Raw genomic sequence first — 23,320 nt, 5'->3', positions numbered from 1 at the left:
GATGTTCTGAATATTGGCTGTTTCTGTGCTGTTTGCAGCCTCTTTTGCCCCAATCTGTTTTGCCATCAAGGCAAAGGAGAATGACCTATTGCCCCTAGAGAAAAACAGAGTTAAGCTGGATGACGACTCAGACGAGGACAAGGTTGGTTTTTTTCCGCTTTAGATTGAAACGGGACTCTTGACATCATGTGATTTGAAATACTTTTTCCCAACGAATTAATGTATTTATAGTTGCTGGAAGGCGAGGGGCTGCAAGCCGCGGTTGCTGCTGCCGTTGCTGCTGCTGAAATAGTCGTCAAGGAGCTACCTCATGTTACTGTGGTAGAGGAGAAGAGACGGTGTCTCACTTTGGAATTGCAGGAGGCCAAACAAGGTAACAAAAAACATCCCTGCATTTATCTGTTTTTATCTCCATTGTTGTCTCAAAGGGAAACTTACATTTTTACTTAGATGTCTACCTTAATGCTGTAAAAATTGTCCATGGGGATAAAACAAAATAGAATCAGAAAAGTAAAAACATAATAATGAATTAAACCATTAGGTTTGACAGATGAGAAAAGGAGGAAAAATAAGCAACAAGCTGCTGAGTGGAAACTGAATTGTTTGTTCTTCTGATAAAAATCAATATTTAAAAATATCTCCTGTTAATTAGGTGAATGTGTTGGCAAATAGAGTACCTTATTTAACACTGATATCACCTTATTTGTATTTCTACAAAGTTTTTCTTCTCAATTGGCCTAAAGCTGTGGTCTCAAACTCACGGAATGCGGGCCATTTGCGGCCCACAGGCCAATATCTTGTAGTCCTTCATAGTAAAAAGTTACGATTTGCACACCCTGTAATAGTTAAATATATTTTGGCAAACTTGAATACCACTACACTCTAATTACCATAACGGTAAAAACACAAAAATTACAATGAAAAAACACACATTGGGCAACACCAAGAACATCTTCCTATAAGAAAGCGGAAGTGTCTCTGTCCATCTCATGGAGAACTAAAGAGTTTCAAAATATAAAACATTTTTACATTTAGTTTTACATTTATAATGATTTCCTCTAGCTGCTGGTAAAGATAATTAACAACTTTAGTCGCGTGGTTAAAACTGGATTCTGAAGTGAATATTTTGTGTGGCTTGTAGGTAAATCGAGTTTGAGACCCCTGACCTAAAGCCCTTATAGTGATTTTTAATCCATCGAAAGATTGCAAGGTAGATGATTTGAGAAAGTGCTGACCAGTTGTTTCTTGTTTTAACGTTGGCGTACACATTAAGGCACTATAACTGCAGGCCTGCAGCAGTCCAGTCAGCTTCTCTAAATAATGTTTTGACATCAAGCCTCTGATCCGTTTGATGGTCAAAGACTTGATTTTTCTTATCCACGAAATGCTCCTCCTGGATTTCACATTAACTTAAGAAAACTCTTGGAATTCTCATATTCTTCTTTTATGTGTCAACTACTGAAGAATTAAGGTTTTTCTTCCCCTGTGATGCAAAGCTTTTTTCCCTTTCCTGCAGCCTTTTGCTGTTTTATCAGAAGAAAATTACCTTGTCATACAGGTTCACTGACTTTGTCCCGGCTTCAAGACATTTTTTGAGATCTTCATCCCTCTTGAGTACATCTTAAAATGATCACAAAGCAGCTGACATAACACCTGGTCAAACAAAACAGTTGCATTTAACCAGGAAAATTGTATTGTTAAAGTTTCCCAGTGATTTGAAAACTAAGGCATTGAATAATCAAACCTTCGGAATAGAAGGTTGAACTCTGAAGGAAATAACACAGGTCATGTGGTGTGAGTCAACAATTAAAGGGGACCCTATGATGATTTTAATCTTTATATTAAATATTTTTGTGTGGTCTAGTCTCTAGATAATATGTATATGTATATGTGGATATGTTTTGGTGTAAATTTTGCTCTTCAGTCACCTTCATAACCCGTTTTTGATTCTGTCTGTAAGATGTTGGATTGTGGCCTGGAGGCGTTTCCAGATTGCAAATGAAATTGAGACTCACCCTCTCTACATTTTCAAAAAATAAATCGTGATACTTTAATCATGATTTTTTTTTTTTTTTAAATGTACTCTGTTTAAATATATATATTTAAATTGTCAACACTTTTTTTCCAGACATGATCGGAAATAAACAAACAATATAAACATAGTGTTAATTCAACCGGTCATATCATTAGACACACCTGCACACAGTGATCGTTTCAGAGAGCGCATAAACAACTTTTAAAGATCATAATTCCACGAACTTTAGGATGATTAACTTGAATTATATCTGAAGAAAACTGTTGTCTATTGTGTATTAACTGAGTCAGTGGTTATTTTTTTCAATTTAGATAAAGCAGGAATTTCAAACTCACAGCCTGTGGGCCATTTGCTGGTCCATATTTGTGGCCTTTTACTTAAAGTGGAACTGCTTTTTTTTTTTTTTTTGCCTATAATTCACAATCCTTATGCAAGACAAGCATACATGTTTTTTGTATAAGCACTCTAACTAGTAAATACATTTGAGCAAAAGTCAGCTTACAATGGAGCCTATTGGAGTCACTCTATTCCGCTTATAAAGCGCTCAAAAACACATCCAAAAACCTCCAGCGTTTTATATACCTTCTGTAAGTATATATGTAATGGAGTAACAGGCACATTCATATGAACATGTGATATTTACGTATTTTGATCATTTTAAGCATAGGGCGGCACATTATTTTCACAGAGACATCACAACGATATTTTTTTCCTTCAACAACATCACTGATTACAATTCATGCAGACATCATGAGAGACAACAAACATATTCAAACATCACCTGCTGTACAATGTATGCTCTCAATGGGATGCCGACTTTTAGGATGTTGATATATTATTAATACTTGCGAAGATAAAAAAAAAAAAAGAGTGGGTGCAAACCAGCGTCTTTCGTTGGTCTTTCTTGCCTTCTCTGGGTCTAAATTGGCTGTCAAAGTGTACCAACTTCTCAGTTTTTGTCCACATCATTTTACTATCAAAGTAAGAGGCATGATTTATAATCTAGAATTACCTTTCACAAGCCCAGAGGCCAGAAAGCCGTTTACCAGCTGTTGATACCAATACAGCAGCATTAGCAATATCCCTATCTCTGATCGATTTTCCCCTAAATTTTGCTCCTTAACGTTAGCGCTTATAATAACAATATTGCTAATACTTGGTTAATATTCAAGTCACGAAATGTAACTGGAGTATTCTTGGCGCTTTTTGGATCTTTATTTATTGGGTTTTATGGTCGAAACAAACGCAATAAACACATTGGCTACATTGTAAACAGATGTTTATTTCCGAGTTAGAATGCATAAAAAAAAAAAAAGATGTGTGTTCCTGTCTCTCGTAAGGATTGTGAATTATAGGGGGGGAAAAAAATTACAGTTCCCCTTTAATAGCATAATTGTGAGCAGCCAATAGTTAAATATATTATGGTAATCTTCAATACCACTAGAAAGAACAATAACGGTGCAAACACAAAAATTATAGCACAACAAACATCCACAGGGCAACACGAAAACAAGCAAGCTAAAGTCTCTGATCATCTCCTGTGGAATTTACAAAAGTGTCAAAATGTACACTTTTTACATCTAATTATACATTGTTGATGACTACCATAGCTCAGGGTCACAATAGCTGCTCGTAGAAGTATTTAACAAATTTAGTCACGTGTTCAAAACCTGAATCTGAAGTGAATACTTTGTGCGACCCAGCCTTACCCAGACTCTACCTCCAGCATCTGCAGTAAATTGAATTTGAGACCCGTGGTCTAAAGCATTTAGTTTTTTTTTAATGTTTACCATTAATGTCGGCGCGTAGCATTGTTTTTGTTTAAAATTCGTCCATGTTGCTGATGTAGCTATTTCTTTTAAGTGCCAAATACACTTGTATACTTTCAAATTGGTTCCAATGATTAACAACAGTTATGCATGTTCAGATAGCATCGTTGACCATGGTTAACTTAGATTACTAAATGTGTTCCTCTGCCAGGATTAGCAATAGTTTATATCATTAGTGACTGTAATGGTGGCTTACCAGAGGAGAATGATTTAAGAACCAAACAAAAACTGCATATTTATCTCGGCAGATTTTTTGTAGAATTTATTAGATAAAGAGGAAAAGAGCAAGAGAGAAATAACTTGTCCTGGATCATAACGACAGTTCCTAACTGGAGCCTTGAAAGACAGACAGACAGTTCAGACAAATGTGCTACTTTTCAACATCAAGGGAGCTGACAGGTCTACTTAAGGTCCAACGGGCAAGTTTCAGAGTGTAATGGTCTCTTTTCAGAGCTGACCGACCGCCAGAGAAAGAGGCTTGAAAAGCTTAATAAATAACTGATTGAATTTGCTTGGCTGTGTGGCAAAGTGGCTGTCGGTCAGCAGGCCAAACTTGATCAGATAGCAGGAGAATCAGTGGCAGACAGCTGAATGCTAATCTGTATCGATGGGCTGGAAAACAGCCACATACACCTAAAGTGGCTTCCTGTGATAAGTGCGCCAATTCTTTAGAATGTCTGTTTCAACATGTGAAACACCAGTGGGGCGTATTCAATTGACGTGTAGATTTTGTACATAGTGGCACCTTGGTTTTTGTTCGTAATCTGTTCCAAAAGGTCAGACGAAAACCAAAGCCATTATTACCCTACAAAATTATGTAAATTAAATTAATACAATCTAGACACCCAAAATATTTACACAACATATTCAATAGAGAATAAAATATAGTTTAACTTATATCCCGTGCATCACCTCCACCTCTATCCCTAACAGATCATGACATATTTGGCCCCATAGTGGGTTATTGCAGTTGTGTGCACTTTAAAAAAGGCACAGAGACTTGAGTCACCAACATACAGGATACTTTGTCTGGGCCCCCAATTCCGCGGAATTAAACCTGCCTGGGTACACCACATAGTTTATTAGGCACAAAGTTAAACCATACCATAACCTCGATGGGGTACAGAAACCTGGGGAAATTTTGGTGATTATGTGTGTCGAAAATGAAATTGTCTAAAAAATGGGGCGTACAAAAATCTAGGTACCACGGTACTTATTTTCTCTTGCCTAATTGTATCCTTCTCTTATGTTGTTTTGGTGGTTTCTAAGCCTGTTCACATGTTCTTTCACCCGTTTTTGTTGCTCCATCTTTCTTCATCATCTCTCAGAGCTACTAATGTATTCCTCCCCCATTGTCGTGCAGATTTCTCCTCGCCTCTTCTAATATGGCCCTTACTCTGATTTATATGTCATCTCTGATTTCTTCAGATTTGTCCGCCACCACAGGCGTAATTTGGCTTATCATTAAGTGCAGAAAATGGCAAACTGCAACCATCAACTTTTGTTTGATCTGACAGCATGCGGAAAATAAATTCCACTATTGATTCCATGTAGATTTTTTGGCTTACATTTCCACGGACCATTAACCATCTTTTATCTGACAAGGTCGCGTGAAAAGTAGAGCATTTCTGACTCTTCCTCTTCATATTGTTTATTTACGCCCTTAATCGAGTGGAAATATATTTCAGCAATGGTAAGAAAACAAAATTGTTAAAATGTTCCCTCTTTCATCTCAGCCAAACAGAGACTGGAGGATCGTCTGGCAGCTGCAGCCAGAGAAAAGCTGGCGCAGGCATCCAAAGAGTCCAAGGAGAAACAGCTACAGGCTGAGAGGAAAAGGAAGGCAGCGCTATTCCTCCAGACTCTCCGCAGCCCATTAGCAGGGGAGCCAGAGGCCAAGAGAGCTGAACTAGACTTATCTACACGGCTTGAGGTAGATAAATGATTGATAAAGGAGCTTCTGTAATTGTCATTGTGTTCATGTTCCTACATAATTTAAACAGACCATTAACCTACTCACCCCTGCTGAAATCATGGTTAAGCAATCCTTAAAAGGACAAATTGTTGGCACCCGAACAAGACAGCGTTACTCTAACTTGTCGAATAATGCCTCTTCTGTTTCTGCGTGTGCGTACAGAAAATACAATTTGTACATTTACACAATATCCATTTGCATGACATTTTTTGGTTTACATTGGAATTAATTTATACAAATAAATGTATTATTCTTGGATATTACCAGACATTTAAAATCAAAGTTCACTTAATGGCTGGAACTCAACCCCTTTCTCATGTGCCCTTTTATATAACTACCTTATTTTTCGGACTATAAGTCCAGGTGCGACTTATACTCAGGAGCGACTTATGTGTGAAATTATTAACACATTACCGTAAAATATCAAATAATATTATTTAGCTCATTCATGTAAGAGACTAGACGTATAAGATTTCATGGGATTTAGCGATTAGGAGTGACAGATTGTTTGGTAAACGTATAGCATGTTCTATATGTTATAGTTATTTGAATGACTCTTACCATAATATGTTACGTTAACATACCAGGCACGTTCTCAGTTGGTTATTTATGCGTCATATAACGTACACTTATTCAGCCTGGTCTTCACTATTCTTTATTTATTTTAAATTGCCTTTCAAATGTCTATACTTGGTGTTGGGTTTTATCAAATAAATTTCCCCCAAAAATGCGACTTATACTCCAGTGCGACTTATATATGTTTTTTTCCTTCTTTATAATGCATTTTCGGCCGGTGCGACTTATACTCCGAAAAATACGGTAATTGAAATTAATTTATGAAACAATTTTTTTAAATTATAAATTACCCCTGAATTATAAATTATTATTGTGACCCCAAAGAACTGAAAATAGTTGAAATGTCATATCTCTAAATTGGGTCATTATTTTGATTGATCCATACATTTAATTAGGAATCGTCCTAATATCGATTAGTTGGGTAACTGATCAATATTCATGTACTTGATTTTGTCTATTTGATTGTTGATTGATTTCGAATTGAGCGTACTACTTAGCTGCAACTAGCAGAAGTGCTGTTATTTCAGTCTTTACTAGTTTGATGTCTGAAAAAGATTTCTAACATCTATGCAGACTTGTAAAACAGGGCATCTCCACACGGCGCTGGCCTCGTGAAAAAACATAAATAGCTTTTCAAACAACAATGAATCAATTACCCTATTTTTATAACTAAAAGGCGCACTTAAACTCTTTTAATTTTGTCAAAAATCGACAGTGCGCCTTAACCTGGTGCGCCTAATATACGGAATAATTCTGGTTGACCTTACCACCCTGGAGGCAATTTTATTTGGTACATGGGGTAATACATGTGACAAGTAGATTGCAGTCACACATAAGAAATATGTGGGGAATACAATATGACACCAGCAAGCAAGCCCAAAACTTTGATGTTTGAGAATATAGAGCATTACACACGGCGCTCAGAAATCTGTCAAAATGTTTATTACAAAGCCGCATGATGGATTGTCGTCGCATTACGGCCACCGTTGTCAGACGTACTGTGCTTCAACCAAAGGGAATTATTATGCTCTAAGAACTCCAAAATGGCACCTATTAGGAGAAATCTGGTGTTTTGTTTTGCATTATTATGCAAACCAACTTTTCTTACCTATTGGTCCCTGCTGATGTGTATTTTGGATCAGCATCAGTAAGTCTCGAAAATGTGCGTGCTTTCGCCATTGTAGCCCGCGCCGTAGTCAACAAGCTCATTCTTTTTCTTTATCCTCTTTTTGCCATTGTAGCCCGCGCCGTAGTCAACAAGCTCATTCTTTTTCTTTATCCTCTTTTTGTGTGGCATTTATCCTTTGTTGTTGTCATTTGTAATACAAAGTAGCGTACAGTTCTTATTTATATCTGTCAGCGAACTCGTTACGGAAACGCCAAAACTACAGGTAATGGCGGAAAGAAGGCGCTGCTGAAGTGGGCCATGTAAACAAGAGCCTTGTAAACAAGATCGCCCACTGAATGGCGCATCCCGAAGAGACGGTAAAAGAGTGACTTGAAGTTGGTCTGTAAAACATTTTGGCCAAAGAACTACTGTTACATGTTATGTAGACCTCAAGAAAGTGTTTTAAATGTAGAAAAAAAAGTCATAATATGACACCTTTTAATTTGGTGCTCCTTTGTATAAATGCAGACCTGAATAGACCTGCTTATTTGCAGTGCGCTTTAAAATCCAGTGAGCCCTTTAGTCTGAAAATTATGGTAATCATTTTTTTCATAGATAATCAAAGACATTTTCTCAAGGCTCACTCCTGATTACTTCTCATCTGAAAAATAAATGTAAGAACAAGAATCACACTAACATTTACAGATTCAAATAAATGTATTCTCTCACAAATGTATTAGAGGTGTGGGAAAAAATCAATTCGAATCGTGATTCTCACGTTGTGCGATTATTAATCGATTCTCATTTTTAATTTTTATTTTTATTTTCTTCATTATTTATTTATTTATTTATTTATTTATTTTATTTTTAATTAATCAATCCAACAAAACAATACACAGCAATACCATAACAATGCAATCCAATTCCAAAACCAAACCCGACCCAGCAACACTCAGAACTGCAATAAACAGAGCAATTGAGAGGAGACACAAACACGACACAGAACAAACCAAAAGTAGTGAAACAAAATGAATATTATCGACAGCAGTATCAATATTAGTTACAATTTCAACATAGCAGTGATTAAAAATCCCTCATTGACATTATCATTAGACATTTATAAAAAAGAAAAAAAAAGAAAAATAGTGTCACAGTGGCTTACACTTGCATCGCATCTCATAAGCTTGACAACACACTGTGTCCAATATATTCACAAAGATAAAATAAGTCATATTTTTGGTTCATTTAATAGTTAAAACAAATTTACATTATTGCAATCAGTTGATAAAACATTGTCCTTTACAATTATAAAAGATTTTTACAAAAATCTACTACTCTGCTTGCATGTCAGCAGACTGGGGTAGATCTTGCTGAAATCCTATGTATTGAATGAATAGAGAATCCTTTTGAATCTTGGCAAAAATCTTAGCCACACGATTATCAAATGTAATAGGAAAATTAATTCATACTGATCAAACTGGAGAAGGCATTCGACCGCATAAACTGGTCATTTATGTTTTGCACATTACGTAAATTTGGATTTGGAGATAATTTTATACAATGGATTAAGATGCCTAGTGTGTGAATGTGAGTGTGAATATTGTCTGTCTATCTGTGTTGGCCCTGCGATGAGGTGGCGACTTGTCCAGGGTATACCCCGCCTTCCGCCCGATTGTAGCTGAGATTAGGCTCCAGCAGCCCCCGCGACCCCGAAGGGAATAAGCGGTAGAAAATGGATGGATGGATTAAGATGCTTTATACAAGGCCCATGGCATCAGTCAAAACCAATAATCATATTTCAGAACCTTTTTCGTTAAAAAGAGGAGTAAAACATTAATTTAAAAAAAAAAAAAAAAAAAAAAGTAGACTCGTCAGACCACAGAACACTTTTCCACTTTGTATCAGTCCATCTTAGATGAGGTCAGGCCCAGCGAAGCCGACGGCGTTTCTGGGTGTTGTTGATAAACGATTTTCGCCTTGCATAGGAGAGTTTTAACTTGCACTTACAGATGAGGTGCTAAAGCTCTTGTCTCGGTTTTAGGGCCACGGTTTTGCTTTTTTATCGTTACGTTTTGTAGGAGTAAAGAGAACAACTTCTTTGTTATTTTGCTCGTCATCACAAACTTCAATCTGCAGTAACCAAAGTATCAGAGCTGTCTGAATACTTTTGAGACCTTTCTCTCTAGTTAAAGGGGAACTGCTCTTTTTTTGGAATTTTGCCTATCATTCACAATCATTATGAAAGACATGACGACGGATGTTTTTTTTATTTTTTTATAATGCATATTAATTCGTAAATAAATGTAAATAGAAGTCCACTTACAGCGGAGCCAATAGGAGGTCCTCTATTCTGCCCATAAAATCCAATTAATAACCATTCAAAAACCGGCAACAATACTCCATTTACATTTCATTATTTTAATATTAACCAAATATTAGTGATATTGTTATTATAAGTGCTAACACAGACAAACTATTCATAGCGGTGACGTGATCACTATTGTGTGTCCCTATGCTTCTCAAATATTTTATGTTACGGCCCTCCTCCAGGAAGAAAAAAATCATTTGCGTCCCCGCTCCCCCTCTCCACTATCACTATAAAAAAATAGTGTAATCTGTCTATAATATTGTTATAACTATACCTCTGCATAACATTGTAAGCTTATTAACACTAAAGGAAACATATACCTCTGCATAACATTGTAAGCTTATTAACACTAAAGGAAACATGACACCTGTCTTTCCTCGTCTCCTAATGTGGTTACAGTGAAGCCAAGTGCTGCATATGCTTAGTCATATTCTGGTAAGGCAGAATATACCCCCCCGGTATCGCACTACGCCCACTAAGGTGGTCTGCTGCTTCCTTGTTTCCCAGCTCCTTGGAAGTTTATTGTAGATCATAAATCATGACCTGTGGTTAGAGTGTCCGCCCTTGAGATCGGTAGGTTGTGAGTTCAAACCCCAGCCGAGTCATACCAAAGACTATAAAAAATTGTATACATCAGTGCTTCTCTCCAGTACTTCGGGAAATGGCAAGCGGTGACCTAGATTGTGAAGGTTTTAAAAACTCAAATACTGTAGCTTATATTTATTGAAAGTACATCCATTAAGTTACAGTTTGAATTTGAGGTACTGTAACATAATGTGTACCAACACAAAAAACACATTTATTGATTATCTCAGGAACAAAATACTTTTATACACAAACTCAATAATGAATAGAACAAAAAGTGTCTGTTTTTTTTGTACATGTTATATCAGAGGAGTTGAATCAGAGATAACACATAAACAAAAAGTCTGATTCACATAAATATATATATATATATATATATATATATATATATATTAGAGATGCGCGGTTTGCGGGCACAACCGCGGAGTCCGCGGATCGGGCGGATGAAATTAAAAATAATTAGATTTTATCCGCGGGTCGGGTCGGGTCTGGTGGTTGAAATAAAAAAAAATTAGATTTTAAATAGATTCAGGCGGGTGGCAGTTAAACCAATTCGGAAATATATATACATAGTTAAATGTTGTTACCCACATACGAAAAACGAGCAGGCACCTGCTGCATATGCCACAACAGAAGAAAAAAAAAAAAAGAGATGGACACTTTTACGGAGCGGAGAAGGGACGCCTCGCCGGGGTCCGGGACCGAGGCCCCTTCCCCCGAGAGGGCCCCACCGGGAGCCGTAGCTGAGGCGATCCACGAGAAGGGCCCGACGCACGTCCAGGGTCACCACCGCGCCCACCGCACCGACACCCCGCCTCGTCCGCCTTCGCCGCGGCCGGCGTCACGCGCAGCAGGTAAGCAGCTTACCTGCCCGCCACCCCCGTGGCCGGGGGCTCGTAACAGGGGTCGCTCCGCGCGCTCCGCCCGCGCAGCTTACCTGCCCGCCACCCCCATTGCCGGGGGCGCGTAACAGGGGTCACTCCGCGCGCAGTGCGCTCACAAAAGGGGTGGGGCTCACCCTGGTTGATATAGACAGCAGCTGGACGGTGGCCATGGAAGTCGGAACCCGCTAAGGAGTGTGTAACAACCCACCTGCCGAATCAACTAGCCCTGAAAATGGATGGCGCTGGAGCGTCGGGCTCATACGCGGCCGTCGCCGGCAGCGAGACGCGCTTGGAGGTGCGCTCAGCGCGACTCCCATATGATTGCACACTGGTGTGCGTCTGGATCGTGACAGCGTGGCACGCGAATGTCTGTGCTGCATTGGATCAGTCTCCTTTCTTTAACAGGCAAAAGCTTTATAACCTCACTAATGCCTTGCATCGTCTATATTAGATATATAACAACGGGCGGGTGCGGGCGGATGCGGTTCTGATCAAATGTTACATCGGGTGGATGGCGGATGATTGACGACTTTCTGATGCGGTTGCGGATGAAATAATTGCCTATCCGCGCATCTCTAATATATATTCTGATTAAATTAGTAGGTGTTTCTCCCGGTTGGGACCAACACAATACAGTAGTTAAGTCACAAAGCCATTCTGTGCCTGCCTGCGAGTTCGCATTGAGGGCAGGGCATTATTGTTGTGCTGCAGCAGTCAGTGAGACTAAAGTCTGTCACCGAAGTCGCTGCATCTTCTCAATTTTGTGTTTCAACTTCTATGCTATTGTTAGCCATATTTATTTATTTTATTCTTCTGAGCTCCACTTCCAGCTGTGTAAGCGGGAAGAGGCACAATGCTGATTGAACATTAATTACGTCGTGACCAGCCTGACAGAAACGCATTCACGCAAACACACACAATGAATCACGGTCAATAAAGGTGGATTGTTCCGTCCAGGATTATACTGAGCATCGTTGCCTCCCTACTGTTTACTTCTGTGGTAACTTTTAACAAACATTTCTGCGATGTTTAATTGAGGTAATATGCTATCAGCTGATCACTGTGATAGAACTCAAATTAATCACAATTATCGATCACAATCACATAATCACCCAGCCCTAAATCAGAGGACAGGCTTCTACCCAATCAATTGCATCTTACAGCACTACATCAGACCTTGACTCATGAAATCTACAGAGTGGAACCAATGGATAAATAAAAATGATAGATAATTCCCTTTTTTGATGTAGGGTGCCTTCCTTTAATCTTTGTATTATGGTGCGGCGATAATACAGGGTCTATCTGTTGTTGTTTATATGATTTCATAAGATTTTTGTCGTAGTCGAGAAGTATAGAAGCCTGGTGTTTGTCAAAATAAACACTGAAAAGCAGGCAGGGAAACCCTATTAAGTAAGATTCAGTAGCTAACATGTATACATAGCTGGTCTGTTGCCTTATAGGCCAGGTGTGTGGGGGTCACTCCAGATGTTTATCTGGAGAGTGGCCGTGCGCAACCCGAGGGTCCCTGGTTCAATCCCCACCTAGTACCAACCTCGTCATGTCCGTTGTGTCCTGAGCAAGACACTTCACCCTTGCTCCTGATGGCTGCTGGTTAGCGCCTTGCATGGCAGCTCCCGCCATCAGTGTGTGAATGTGTGTGTGAATGGGTAAATGTGGAAGTAGTGTCAAAGCGCTTTGAGTACCTTGAAGGTAGAAAAGCGCTATACAAGTACAACCCATTTATCATTTTATCATTTATTAACTTCCGCATCGTAGTGTTTCCAATACGTTCATGTATTTGTGGCGGCCCGCTACAGGAAGTGTTTCTTGTGTCATGCATTTACTCTGTAATCAAATAGCAGTCACATAATTCCACATATTTACAGTGGGAGCGTCGTGCTGCAGCTTTTGACTAGCGGGACTCATGACTAGCTATAGTATTAATAATACAGAGCCTGGAGACACTTTTCTGTCATTTAGTAACCCTTCGCTTTCCCAGTGTGTCATGGTAATTATGCAAATTAGACGATAACAGTTTGTTTGCCATGTATGTCTAACCCAAACAGAGCCCTAACCTCAACACCATTAAAAGCATCTTCTGTATTAACTAGAGAAGGAGACTTGCAAACCCACTTCTAGATTAAGAGATCTGAATTCCCAAATCTGTGTTCCTGGAAGTGTGGGGGTGGTTTTCACCGCACAGGAACTTCCTTTTGTGCACGATGCATTTTCTCTGAATTGATCTTGGTGCAGACATCTGTGGTTGTGGAAGATCAATAGGTTAACTGTTATTATAGTTCCCTTGGCCTGGCGCCTCTATTCATTTGTTAGAGCTTGACGATAGTCTATTACATAACATAAACTTTAACGATCAATAAGTTAAAGTAGATCTAGACATGCGATGGCTGATTTGTAGTGTCACTGTTGTTGTCGCTGTTCCTGTGATCATTCAGCATCACTTTTCCTTTCCATGCCTACTTTATAACAAACTTGTATCATTTGTCCAAATTAGACAATATGGTATGAACTAATGTGTAATTTGGCAGCTGCTTTTTATACTGTATCATAATTAATCAATACTCATTTGAAGTGATAAGAGAATGTCACCACTATACGCCTAATCTTCAAGTGCCTCTCCCTCCACCATTGTCTTGCCTAAGCACTGTTGCTGTTTACTGTTCCTCTTGCTGATATTGAAACCTAAGTATATCTTGCCCGAGCAGGTAAGATGCCAGTCTGTGTAGGGGATAAGATTCCCATAAGTCAGACCTAATTTTAAACAAACCTGGCTTCCCATCATTTCATTATCTCTGCCTTAGCCCAGACTGCCGATAGTGCTCCAACCGAAAGGTGTGATAAATATTCCTCTCCCGACTTCCCTGACTGTTGTTTTTAAAATAACTATTGATTGTCCCATGCACCCTGCACTCCACATTGCAGACGTCGCCGCTTTATCTGATTTTCCTCCTGCTTTCGTCTGCTTTCTTTGTCATCCCTTCTGTTTGCATTATCCCTCCCTTGTCCTTGTTTTATGCTTCACCCTTCTCTTAAAGAGTTTACCACATTGGGAATGGAAAGGATTGACTTGAGGACTGAAGAACTATTATGAAGCCTTATGGTAATGTTAAAGTACACACTGTATGACCAGGTTATTTTTACAGCGTCTTCCACAGTAGACATTGCTTTTTTGGTCTTATGTCAAGGTAAAACATTTTGAGAGAGATAAAAATAGGCTAGTTATGCAAAACGCAAATGTCCACTGCAGAAGGCGCTTGTTCTCAGAAAGGATACTTATCAGGCATCCTCAATGTTCGCTATTTAGCAGAATTTTGCTATTTTTCTAGCCAATTAGGTATTTTTTTTTAGATTTCTGTTAAAAAACGCTAACTCTGCCGCTCTTCTCCTACACTAACTGACTTGTTCACACTTTCCGGCACACCGTGGCTCGCTGGCTGCTTAGAGTCAAGGCTAGCTAGGCGAGTAGGCCTAGTGCAGCCTGCGCTAACTGGCGTGTCCACACCGTCTAAATGTATGTTATTATACTGTTGTAACATGTGGACACATCTCTCCAGCAGGGACAACCTCTCTGAGAGAAGTGTGCAATTGTTACATGAAGCCATACTCGCGTTTATGCCGGAGTCAGAGTGGTGACGTTTTTGGAGCTAGAGAAGCTAGGCTACACTATGCTTAGCTAGCTTGCGTGTGAAGCGATGAAAAATCAAAGAGTGAATGCTTCGAATAATTCCAGCAATGTCGAGTTTGGACCGTGTTATAGTATAGGTTAACGGTAAAGAGAATGAAAGTAGTCAGTAGATCGGGGAAAAAAATGAGATATCCTTGTGGAAACCCGAGTGCTGTAACACATGAATATACTGTATTGCTGTTGACCATTATATATTAAGTCACATGATTTTATCATGATTTAAAATACTAAACCCACTAACTTGTACCAGTACTAGAGCTACTTCTACATGGTCAAAGTTGCCTAAAAGGCACAAACAAGTATCCATGACTTTATTAAGTGACTCGCTAGTTCAACAAAATATTTGAAAGTTACAATATTTGTTGTCAAATATAGCCGCCATATCGCATGTATTCATGAAATGTCTTATAGTGATGTCGTGAAAAGATTTTGTCGAACCAGACAAAACTTGAACTAATGACATAAACTATGGATGTCGTACATTCTTGGAATGGTTAATAGATATTTTCTCACCAAAAGCAATGCCCCATTGTTGATGTTGTACAGTCAAGAAAAAGAGGTGTGATTTTCGGTTTATAGCAACTGATAGAAACCATTGGTAAGTTTTCTTGCATTTGTACAGAATTTCTATGTTGGAAATGCCTTCCAAAGTATCTTAATAATATATTCAACTTCAGGGGGTAGCGCTACGTTACCCTCAAAAGGGCCCCCTTGAACCTCGGCTGATATTTTTCAGTTGCTCTATTTGTTTATTTTCCTCACTGAGATTCCTGACGTATGGAGAACATACAGTATACCGTAATTTTGTAACTTTACTTTTTTCCACGCTTTGAACCCTGATCCTTATACATTGATGCAGCTAATTCCTGGATTTTTGGGGGGTTCACAAGCTTCATGCCGCCAATAAATTTAGCCTTGTCACATCAGAACAATGAAATTGGCAAGGTGAATTTGCCTTAAAATTAAAGTGAAAAAAAGGCTGAGAAAATGTCAGTCTGTTTAACTCCGATACTGTAGACCACTTCAGCGATTTCGGTGCGCAGTGGGAAGATAATGAAGGTAGCGCTCAATGACTTTTCTGGTAGGCTACTTTATGTTGTGTTACAGGCACTGTCTTTTGTTAAATGTGTAAGTGTCTGTGTAAATAATCAGTGTTTCAATTTGTACATTTGCGGCTTGTTTATGCACAAAATAAAATGCGCAAAAAAAATTAAGTGAGTTCGAATTACATTTGATGTAGGTTCGGTTTATCGTCTGGAAATTACGGTACAGTAGAATTTACAGAATTATTCATTTTCCTTTGCTTTCTAGTATATTTCTGTTTTTTTCTGCATAGCAGCCCAATTAGACAGCAGACTATCTTTGCCACTAATACTACTAAGTAAGGAATTCATTTTTTATGCCTCCAGAGGTTCAAGATAATGTAGTGATGCAATAAAAACTCGATAATTTGAATGTTCGATTACTCACATTCTACATGGTGGATAAAAAAAAAATGTAACTATTATTCCCATCTATACATTTCTGGTTGTTGGTTTGTTATATACATTTTTAAAACTATCATATTAATTTGATGTAAATGCCTTAGTTGCTGTCGTTGCTTGAGGAAACCTCGTGAGAATGAGGCTTTGCATAAATCGGACGTTTGTGCAAGGTTCTTGGCCACTCGCTGGCCTAGATGGGCTCAATCTGTAGAAATAAGTTTACATCAGCATGAAATGAAATTGAAAAGTAGTAGTAGCAGTAGCGCTTCACTGATTGCACTTCTAAAAATGGAATGGCCTCAATAACAACTCAAGCTTCAACCCAGAAAGATGAAATCTGCCCTTGCAAGATTTAGGGTCATGTTTAATCCACTGATGGACTCGGGCTATCTTTTTCAGCAGCAGTCCAAACTAATGTGAGCCGACGGGGCAGCATCGGGTTAATGAGAGACACCAAGCAACTTCATTGTGCTGTCCAGCAAACAATGGTTTTCATTCAGAACGATAACAGCTTTGGATGGGAATTGTGGAGTAATGTTTGCAAGAAAGCAATAGGTTTTGATTGGATGTCCATACTATATTTATTGGCCACAGCATCTCCTTCAAGTGCTATACCAAAATGTTTGTCTCTTAGAGAACGAGAGGTAGTAGTGCAGTGGTACCATGGGTTAAATTAATAAACTCTACCAAAAAGTTTGGCAAAAACAGAAGCAATCTCTCCCATAAGAAATTATGTACATCGAATTAATATAATAAGTTGTAAAAACCTAACCAGTGAAATTCAAACACCGTGTTACTGTTCCAACTGAGTGTAATGTAACAGTGGCCAAACAATATATATATACTTGTTACATAAAGGCTTGTTTTTAGTGAATACTTAGCCCTACTATGCTACTGTATTTTAATGTTGGTCATTATGGTGGCACTTTGAGAGTTGATTGTTTTCTGAAGTGGTACTTGGTGAAAAAAGTCTGATAACTACTGCCCTAACATATTAAGATAAAACCCGTTATATATTTTATATACATGTAAATAACAAATTAAATGAATAAATGAGCATTTAACTTTGCTAGCGAAGACCATGAATTGATTTACGTGGACAACTTAAACAAGTTGAAAAACTTATTCGGGTGTTACCATTTAGTGGTCAATTGTACAGAATATGTACTGAACTGTGCAATCTACTAAAAAAAAAAAAAAGTTTCAAAGACGGCAATGATCTTAGAGGGAAGAGAGAGCCACACAAACGCCACCTTCACACTTTGCTGAGTTATTGAATACAATAGTGTTTTTCACCTTCTTTGTCAAAGTGCTGGCAACTTTATTTGGCCACATAGTGGTTGGTCTATTGCTTGTATTTACATAGTTGCACAGAGTGATAGCTAAACACTGGTCCTTGCAGTTGACATCAATTAGAAGGTTGCTTACTCTTGGTCGTTCCCACAGTGTTTACAATGCATTAATACTCTTATTTTGTGAAACTGAAGTACATATACAAAAACATGTTTTTATATAGTTAAACATGCATTATTTTAAAGGTACTTAATATTATTTTTTACATTTATTTTTATTACAAGACAACTCAAAAAGAGTGGCTATGTTACGTACAGGGTAGAATATGAATATTAAGCGTTAGCTTATATATTTTAAGAAATATGAAATACACTGCCATAATACTCATGAACTTGTGTACAAATATGATATATTACATTATAAATGTACAGCGCTTTGTCAAGGTTTAACAGCAATGGATGCAAAAGCTTAGGAGTGACATGTTAGAGACAAAGCAAACAAGATGGCTGCTCTGATCGTAGACATTTCTCATGTGACTGATGGCCAATAGAAATTGAGGACTGTCTAACTAAATGAGCTTCCCTATACTATATATGACCACCAAAATTCACTTTGCAACATTACAGTGGGATATTTTGCAGTTGTATGCAATAAAAAAAAAAAAAGAAGCACGGAGACTAATTTACCAACGCATGGGGTGTATTTGTCTGGCCAAATAATACGCAGGGAAATAGACTAATTTGTTACACGCAATGTTTGGTCATAGGATGACTAAAATGGTATACGAAAACCAGAGCAAAATGTTTTTGTTGAAAAATGAGGCGTTCAAGGTACCACTGTAGTTGCATATAGGGAGGTTTTTTTTACAATGTCATATAACCAATATAATGAGTGGATGGATAACCTGTAAATAGTAGGTGGGATAATCTTGAATTTACACTTTACTACAGTGGAATCTTGATTTACTATCCATCCATTCATCCATTTTCTACCGCTTGTCCCTTTTGGGGTCGCAGGGGGTGCTGAAGCCTATCTCAGCTGCATCCGGGCGGCTTGATCTACTAATGTAAGTGTTTCTTGAACAGGGTTTTAAATTGAAAAATGTGTATATTGAAGCAAAAAAGAAACAATGTTAACATGAATAATGGAAATAATGGAAATCACAAAACTCCTTAAGCATAACAGCCATGTTGCTACAATGATTAGGAATTTAAAAAAAACACTATTTCACCTTGTTGGTTACCGGTAATCTTCTTGGGATGCAGCGGAAGTGAGGAAAGAATGGGGTACACGGTCGACAACACAGCAGCTACTTGCTGAATGTTTCAAACGACACATTGCTTTATCTGGACTCATCTCGAGTTAGCTAAACAAAATGTAAAAAAGCTAAGAAAAAAAATCTCAAATTAGCACAGAGATCCATCAGCCCACCCAGAATGGCCGTGCTGCGCTATGAGGCACACAATGGGTGGATAACACTGAGACAAGGGTCGTACACTAAAGCAAATTTTTATTTGATGTATGGTTCATTAATAGAAAATTTCATATGAGGGGTTTGTAAACAGAGTTTCTACTGTATTATTGTGTTACCTGGTCAACACTAAAACGATACGGCAAATGTGTGATGAACTATTATGATACATGTAAGACATTTCACTCATATTTCAAATCAAAGGTTGATTTGTTTAGTTTCGGTTTCATTATTGTATTGTTGTGTTTAATATGCACTTTTTTAACAGGAAATAACGACAATCACCTTCATTCTCAACGATTGGGAGAGTGCACGACAAGTAACGGAGCAGCTAGATGTTAAAAATACAATGTAATAAAACATTTGCATTGAGTTTTAGACAGTGTTGGACATCGGACAATGACTTTATTAATGATATCATCAGATGTTGCTGTATGAGTAATGTACCTTGAAAAACAAAGATCCATGTTGTCCACTTTAAGTTACCCTGTTTTTGTCGCTTTCCTGTTTATCCACACTTAATTGCTTCTGTTTGGTTTAAACTGCAGTGCAAGGCACAACCGAGACACAATATCCCCACTGTGTAAAGTGGTTATGAACATTGTGTACGCTCTCTCCTCCCAGCCTGCCGTTTACATCTCTTGGATCTTGCTAAATAAATGGCCCAGTTATTGATTACATACAGAGAGATAAGGCTTTTGGGAATTTATTTACTCTCCCCAAACGTCAAATTGACAAAGAGACCAGTTGTCTTCAATCAATGAGTAGCCCTTTTGTGTCTTTAGAATAATTACAAAGTGCAATCGGGGCATTGAATCGAGAAGTAAAATGTGCTGACTGAATTTTCATGCCTCTGTCCTGCTTCTAGATGCAAGAGGCCCTTTCTCTTCTGTCTGATCTGCCTCCCTCGCAAATGTCCTCTGTGACACCTGCATATCTTCAAGATGAAAGATCTCACATAGAGAGCAGAAGAAGCCATCGCAGCAGGGAGGCCCACTCGTCGTCGCACAACTCTACCTCCAGAAGCGCGGACAAAAAAGATAGATACCGAGACAGCGATCGTGAGAGACGCAGAGACCGGGAGAGGGAGAAGGACAGGGATAGGGAGAGAGAAAGGGAAAGAGACAAAAAGAAGAAAAAACACAAGAGAAGGTCGAGGTCAAGATCTACATCAAGACCAAAGAGCAGACACTCGCTTCCCAGTGCCTACAAGAGATCACGCAGGTCCCGGTAAGATTGGGTCTATTGTAGCCTTCTCTTTAAATTTTTACTACTATTTCCTTTTTTTACTCAGTTTAGGACAATTCTTAAATACCACTTGGACTATCCAAGCCGATCACACTTGGTCTTGCAGTCACACTGCTCTACAGCATTAGGTCAAGTTAAAGTTAAAGTTAAGTTAAAGTACCAATGATTGTCACACACACACTAGGTGTGATGAAATGTGTCCTTTGCATTTGACCCATCCCCTTGATCACCCCCTGGGAGGTGAGGAGAGCAGTGGGCAGCAGTGCTGCCGTACCCGGGAATCATTTTGGTGTTTTAACCCCCAATTCCAACCCTTGATGCTAAATGCCAAGCAGGGAGGTAATGTGTTCCATTTTTATAGTCTTTGGTATGACTCGGCCGGGGTTTGAACTCACAACCTACCAATCTCAGGGCGGACACTCTAACCACTAGGCCACTGAGTAGGTACAAAACTGTGCTTTTGCAGCTTTGGTCATGTTTGTATTTGTTGTGAACATGCCTCTTACAGTACACAAGTCAAGCAGACTTGAGGTTTGGTTACATGTGTGTAGTAGTATAAGTGTGTCTTTAGAACCTTCCTAGGAAAAAACTAAAGACCATGTTTACTAGGGGTGTTAAAAAAAAAAGAAAGATTTTCGAATTAATGGCGATTCTTATTTGTAATGATTATTAATCAATTAAAAAAAATCAAAAATCTATTTAAGAGAAAAAAAATCTATATTTTATTGTTTTTATTTGTTTTAATCTTTCCTGTCCAGCCACTCAGGCAAATCATATTGTTGATGTAGATGCCCATATATGCTGTACAGATGTACTTTACAAAAAAGAAGTGTGGAATACTTCTCTTTCCCTATTTGTATTTGACTTTATTAAATGTTTCGGTATAATTTTTTTAAAACAAAACCAGTTTTCTTTTCAGTATTACAGAAATGTAGTAGAGCTGTTCATCTATTTTATGGAGGAATGTAGTTAGTTATAAAACTGGCACCCAATGTTATTAAAAAAGTATTGGTTTTGAATCGAGAATCGTCTTTTAATCAAGAATCCTTTCTGAATCGAATCGTGTGGTGCCCCAAGATTCACAGCCCTAATGTTTACAAAGATTGGTAGTAATTAAGGCTTAACGACTATTTGTGTGTATTTTTTATTTACTGGTTATCTAATCGGTTGTTCTGTTGAAATTGCTTTGCTTGTTTCCTGTGCTCTGCCTTAAGATGTTGTTGTACTCCTCTGGCAAGGTCTCGTTCATATTCCCCCGTTAGAAGAAGCAGGGATGGTCCGTCATCAGAAAGGAGACAAGTCAAAGAGCGCGAACCTCATCATCACAGTAGCCGCTCTAGTGTGCCAAGGGAGCTTTCCAAATCCAGGTGAAGCTTCTAGCAAACACATTCGCTTTTTTCAAGGGCCCATATTATACTATTTGTTAGCAATTTTAAATTAGTCTCCCAGGTCCCACAAAAGTGTGTTGCCCAAAATCAAGCCTTGATGCTGAAATTTAGACAGTTTATAAGTGCTTTTAGCCCTACTGGGAACACGCCATTCTGTGTCTGAAACGCTGAAACTAATGAGCTGTTTGTTCACGTCTGTCTATGACAGTGTGTGGATCTCAGACAGCACTGATTTGCACTTTATCCTAGGGCTGGACGTTTATGGCAAAAATAATATTCATGAATAATTAACATGAATAATTATCAATTTTAAAACATGACAATTTATTTTTTTTTTATATAAAAAGAACAAATGGAAAATTAGTCACGTGTGAATATATAATTGATTTACTATATCCTGTATCAGTTGAAATTGCATGACATGTGGAGGATGCTATTTTTTGAAGTCCCACTTTTCTTTTTCGTTTATTTTTTGCGTCTCACCTTAAGTGACGCTGAATGGAGATGAGGGATTTGGGATGGTGTCGCTGTGTCAAATGAATGGGAGTGGCAACCATCTAGGAGAGCCCCATTAAAACCTTAATATTTTTATCTAAAATTGTTTTTGTTTTCCAAATTATCTACACCAGGGGTGTACAAACTTTTCCACCGAGTGCCGCAACTGAAGAATGAAAGCATGCTGGGAGCTACTTTGATCATTTTGTTCATTAATGATGCTAAAACCATTCAGTATGTACAGTACAATCAGTACATGCTAAACTATATAAAAACATTATCTTAGCTGTAATGTTTATTGTAGGGCTGTCAAACGATTAAAATATTTATCGCGATTAATCACATTTTGTTCATAGTTAACTCAAAATAATCGCCATTAATCGCACACAGGTATAATTTTGCGTTTCGGGAGCACTGTTTCTGTGATTAACGTACGTCTTTTTCCGGCCATATTGCCGGTGCATCATTAGTCAAAAGTGCACAAATAATAAACTATATATAGCCATTCATACTGTAAGTAACTGCTGGTGTTAATGTGAATGTTAGTGTGTTATGATGGTAATTTTTTCCATGGTATGTGAACACACCGTGTCGGCGGAGAATGGACAAGTGTTGTGTGTCGAGAAGTGAAACACGGAAGCAGACGTGTGTACGGTGGAAATACTTGTTGAAATTGGGCCCGCACGTAGTTTATTTTGTTAGGTGTGGCGGCTAATATGAAGCCGTATGTTAAGGAGAAACCCTAAATGTATTTAAACGGATGTATAGTGTAACGCTTTTATTTTGAAGCCGGAAAAGTGTGTGATTGTTTTGAGAAAGTGTCTTGACATGTTATAAGAGGCGGCATGGCGTAGTGGGTAGAGCGGCCGTGCCAGAAA

At 38.4% G+C, this 23,320-nt stretch overlaps 1 protein-coding gene across 2 annotated transcripts in view; it reads left to right on the top strand.

Annotated features, from left to right (window-relative positions):
• sfswap (splicing factor SWAP) overlaps positions 1-23,320 on the top strand; it is a 118,654-nt gene that overhangs the window by 76,025 nt on the left and 19,309 nt on the right. The window contains exons 12-16 of one of the 2 annotated variants that reach the window (XM_061927105.1): positions 39-142; positions 232-373; positions 5,601-5,797; positions 20,180-20,541; positions 21,798-21,926. In XM_061927105.1, coding sequence (XP_061783089.1) covers positions 39-142; positions 232-373; positions 5,601-5,797; positions 20,180-20,541; positions 21,798-21,926 — 934 coding nt within the window. The remainder of the gene's footprint in view (positions 1-38; positions 143-231; positions 374-5,600; positions 5,798-20,179; positions 20,542-21,797; positions 21,927-23,320) is intronic. The other variant, XM_061927106.1, reaches the window with a different exon arrangement.

Source organism: Nerophis lumbriciformis, linkage group LG32 (genome assembly GCF_033978685.3).
Source record: "Nerophis lumbriciformis linkage group LG32, RoL_Nlum_v2.1, whole genome shotgun sequence".
NCBI classification, from domain to species: Eukaryota; Metazoa; Chordata; class Actinopteri; order Syngnathiformes; family Syngnathidae; genus Nerophis; species Nerophis lumbriciformis.
The sequence above is the reverse complement of the archived record's forward strand: the minus strand, read 5'-3'. Positions and strand labels throughout refer to the sequence as shown.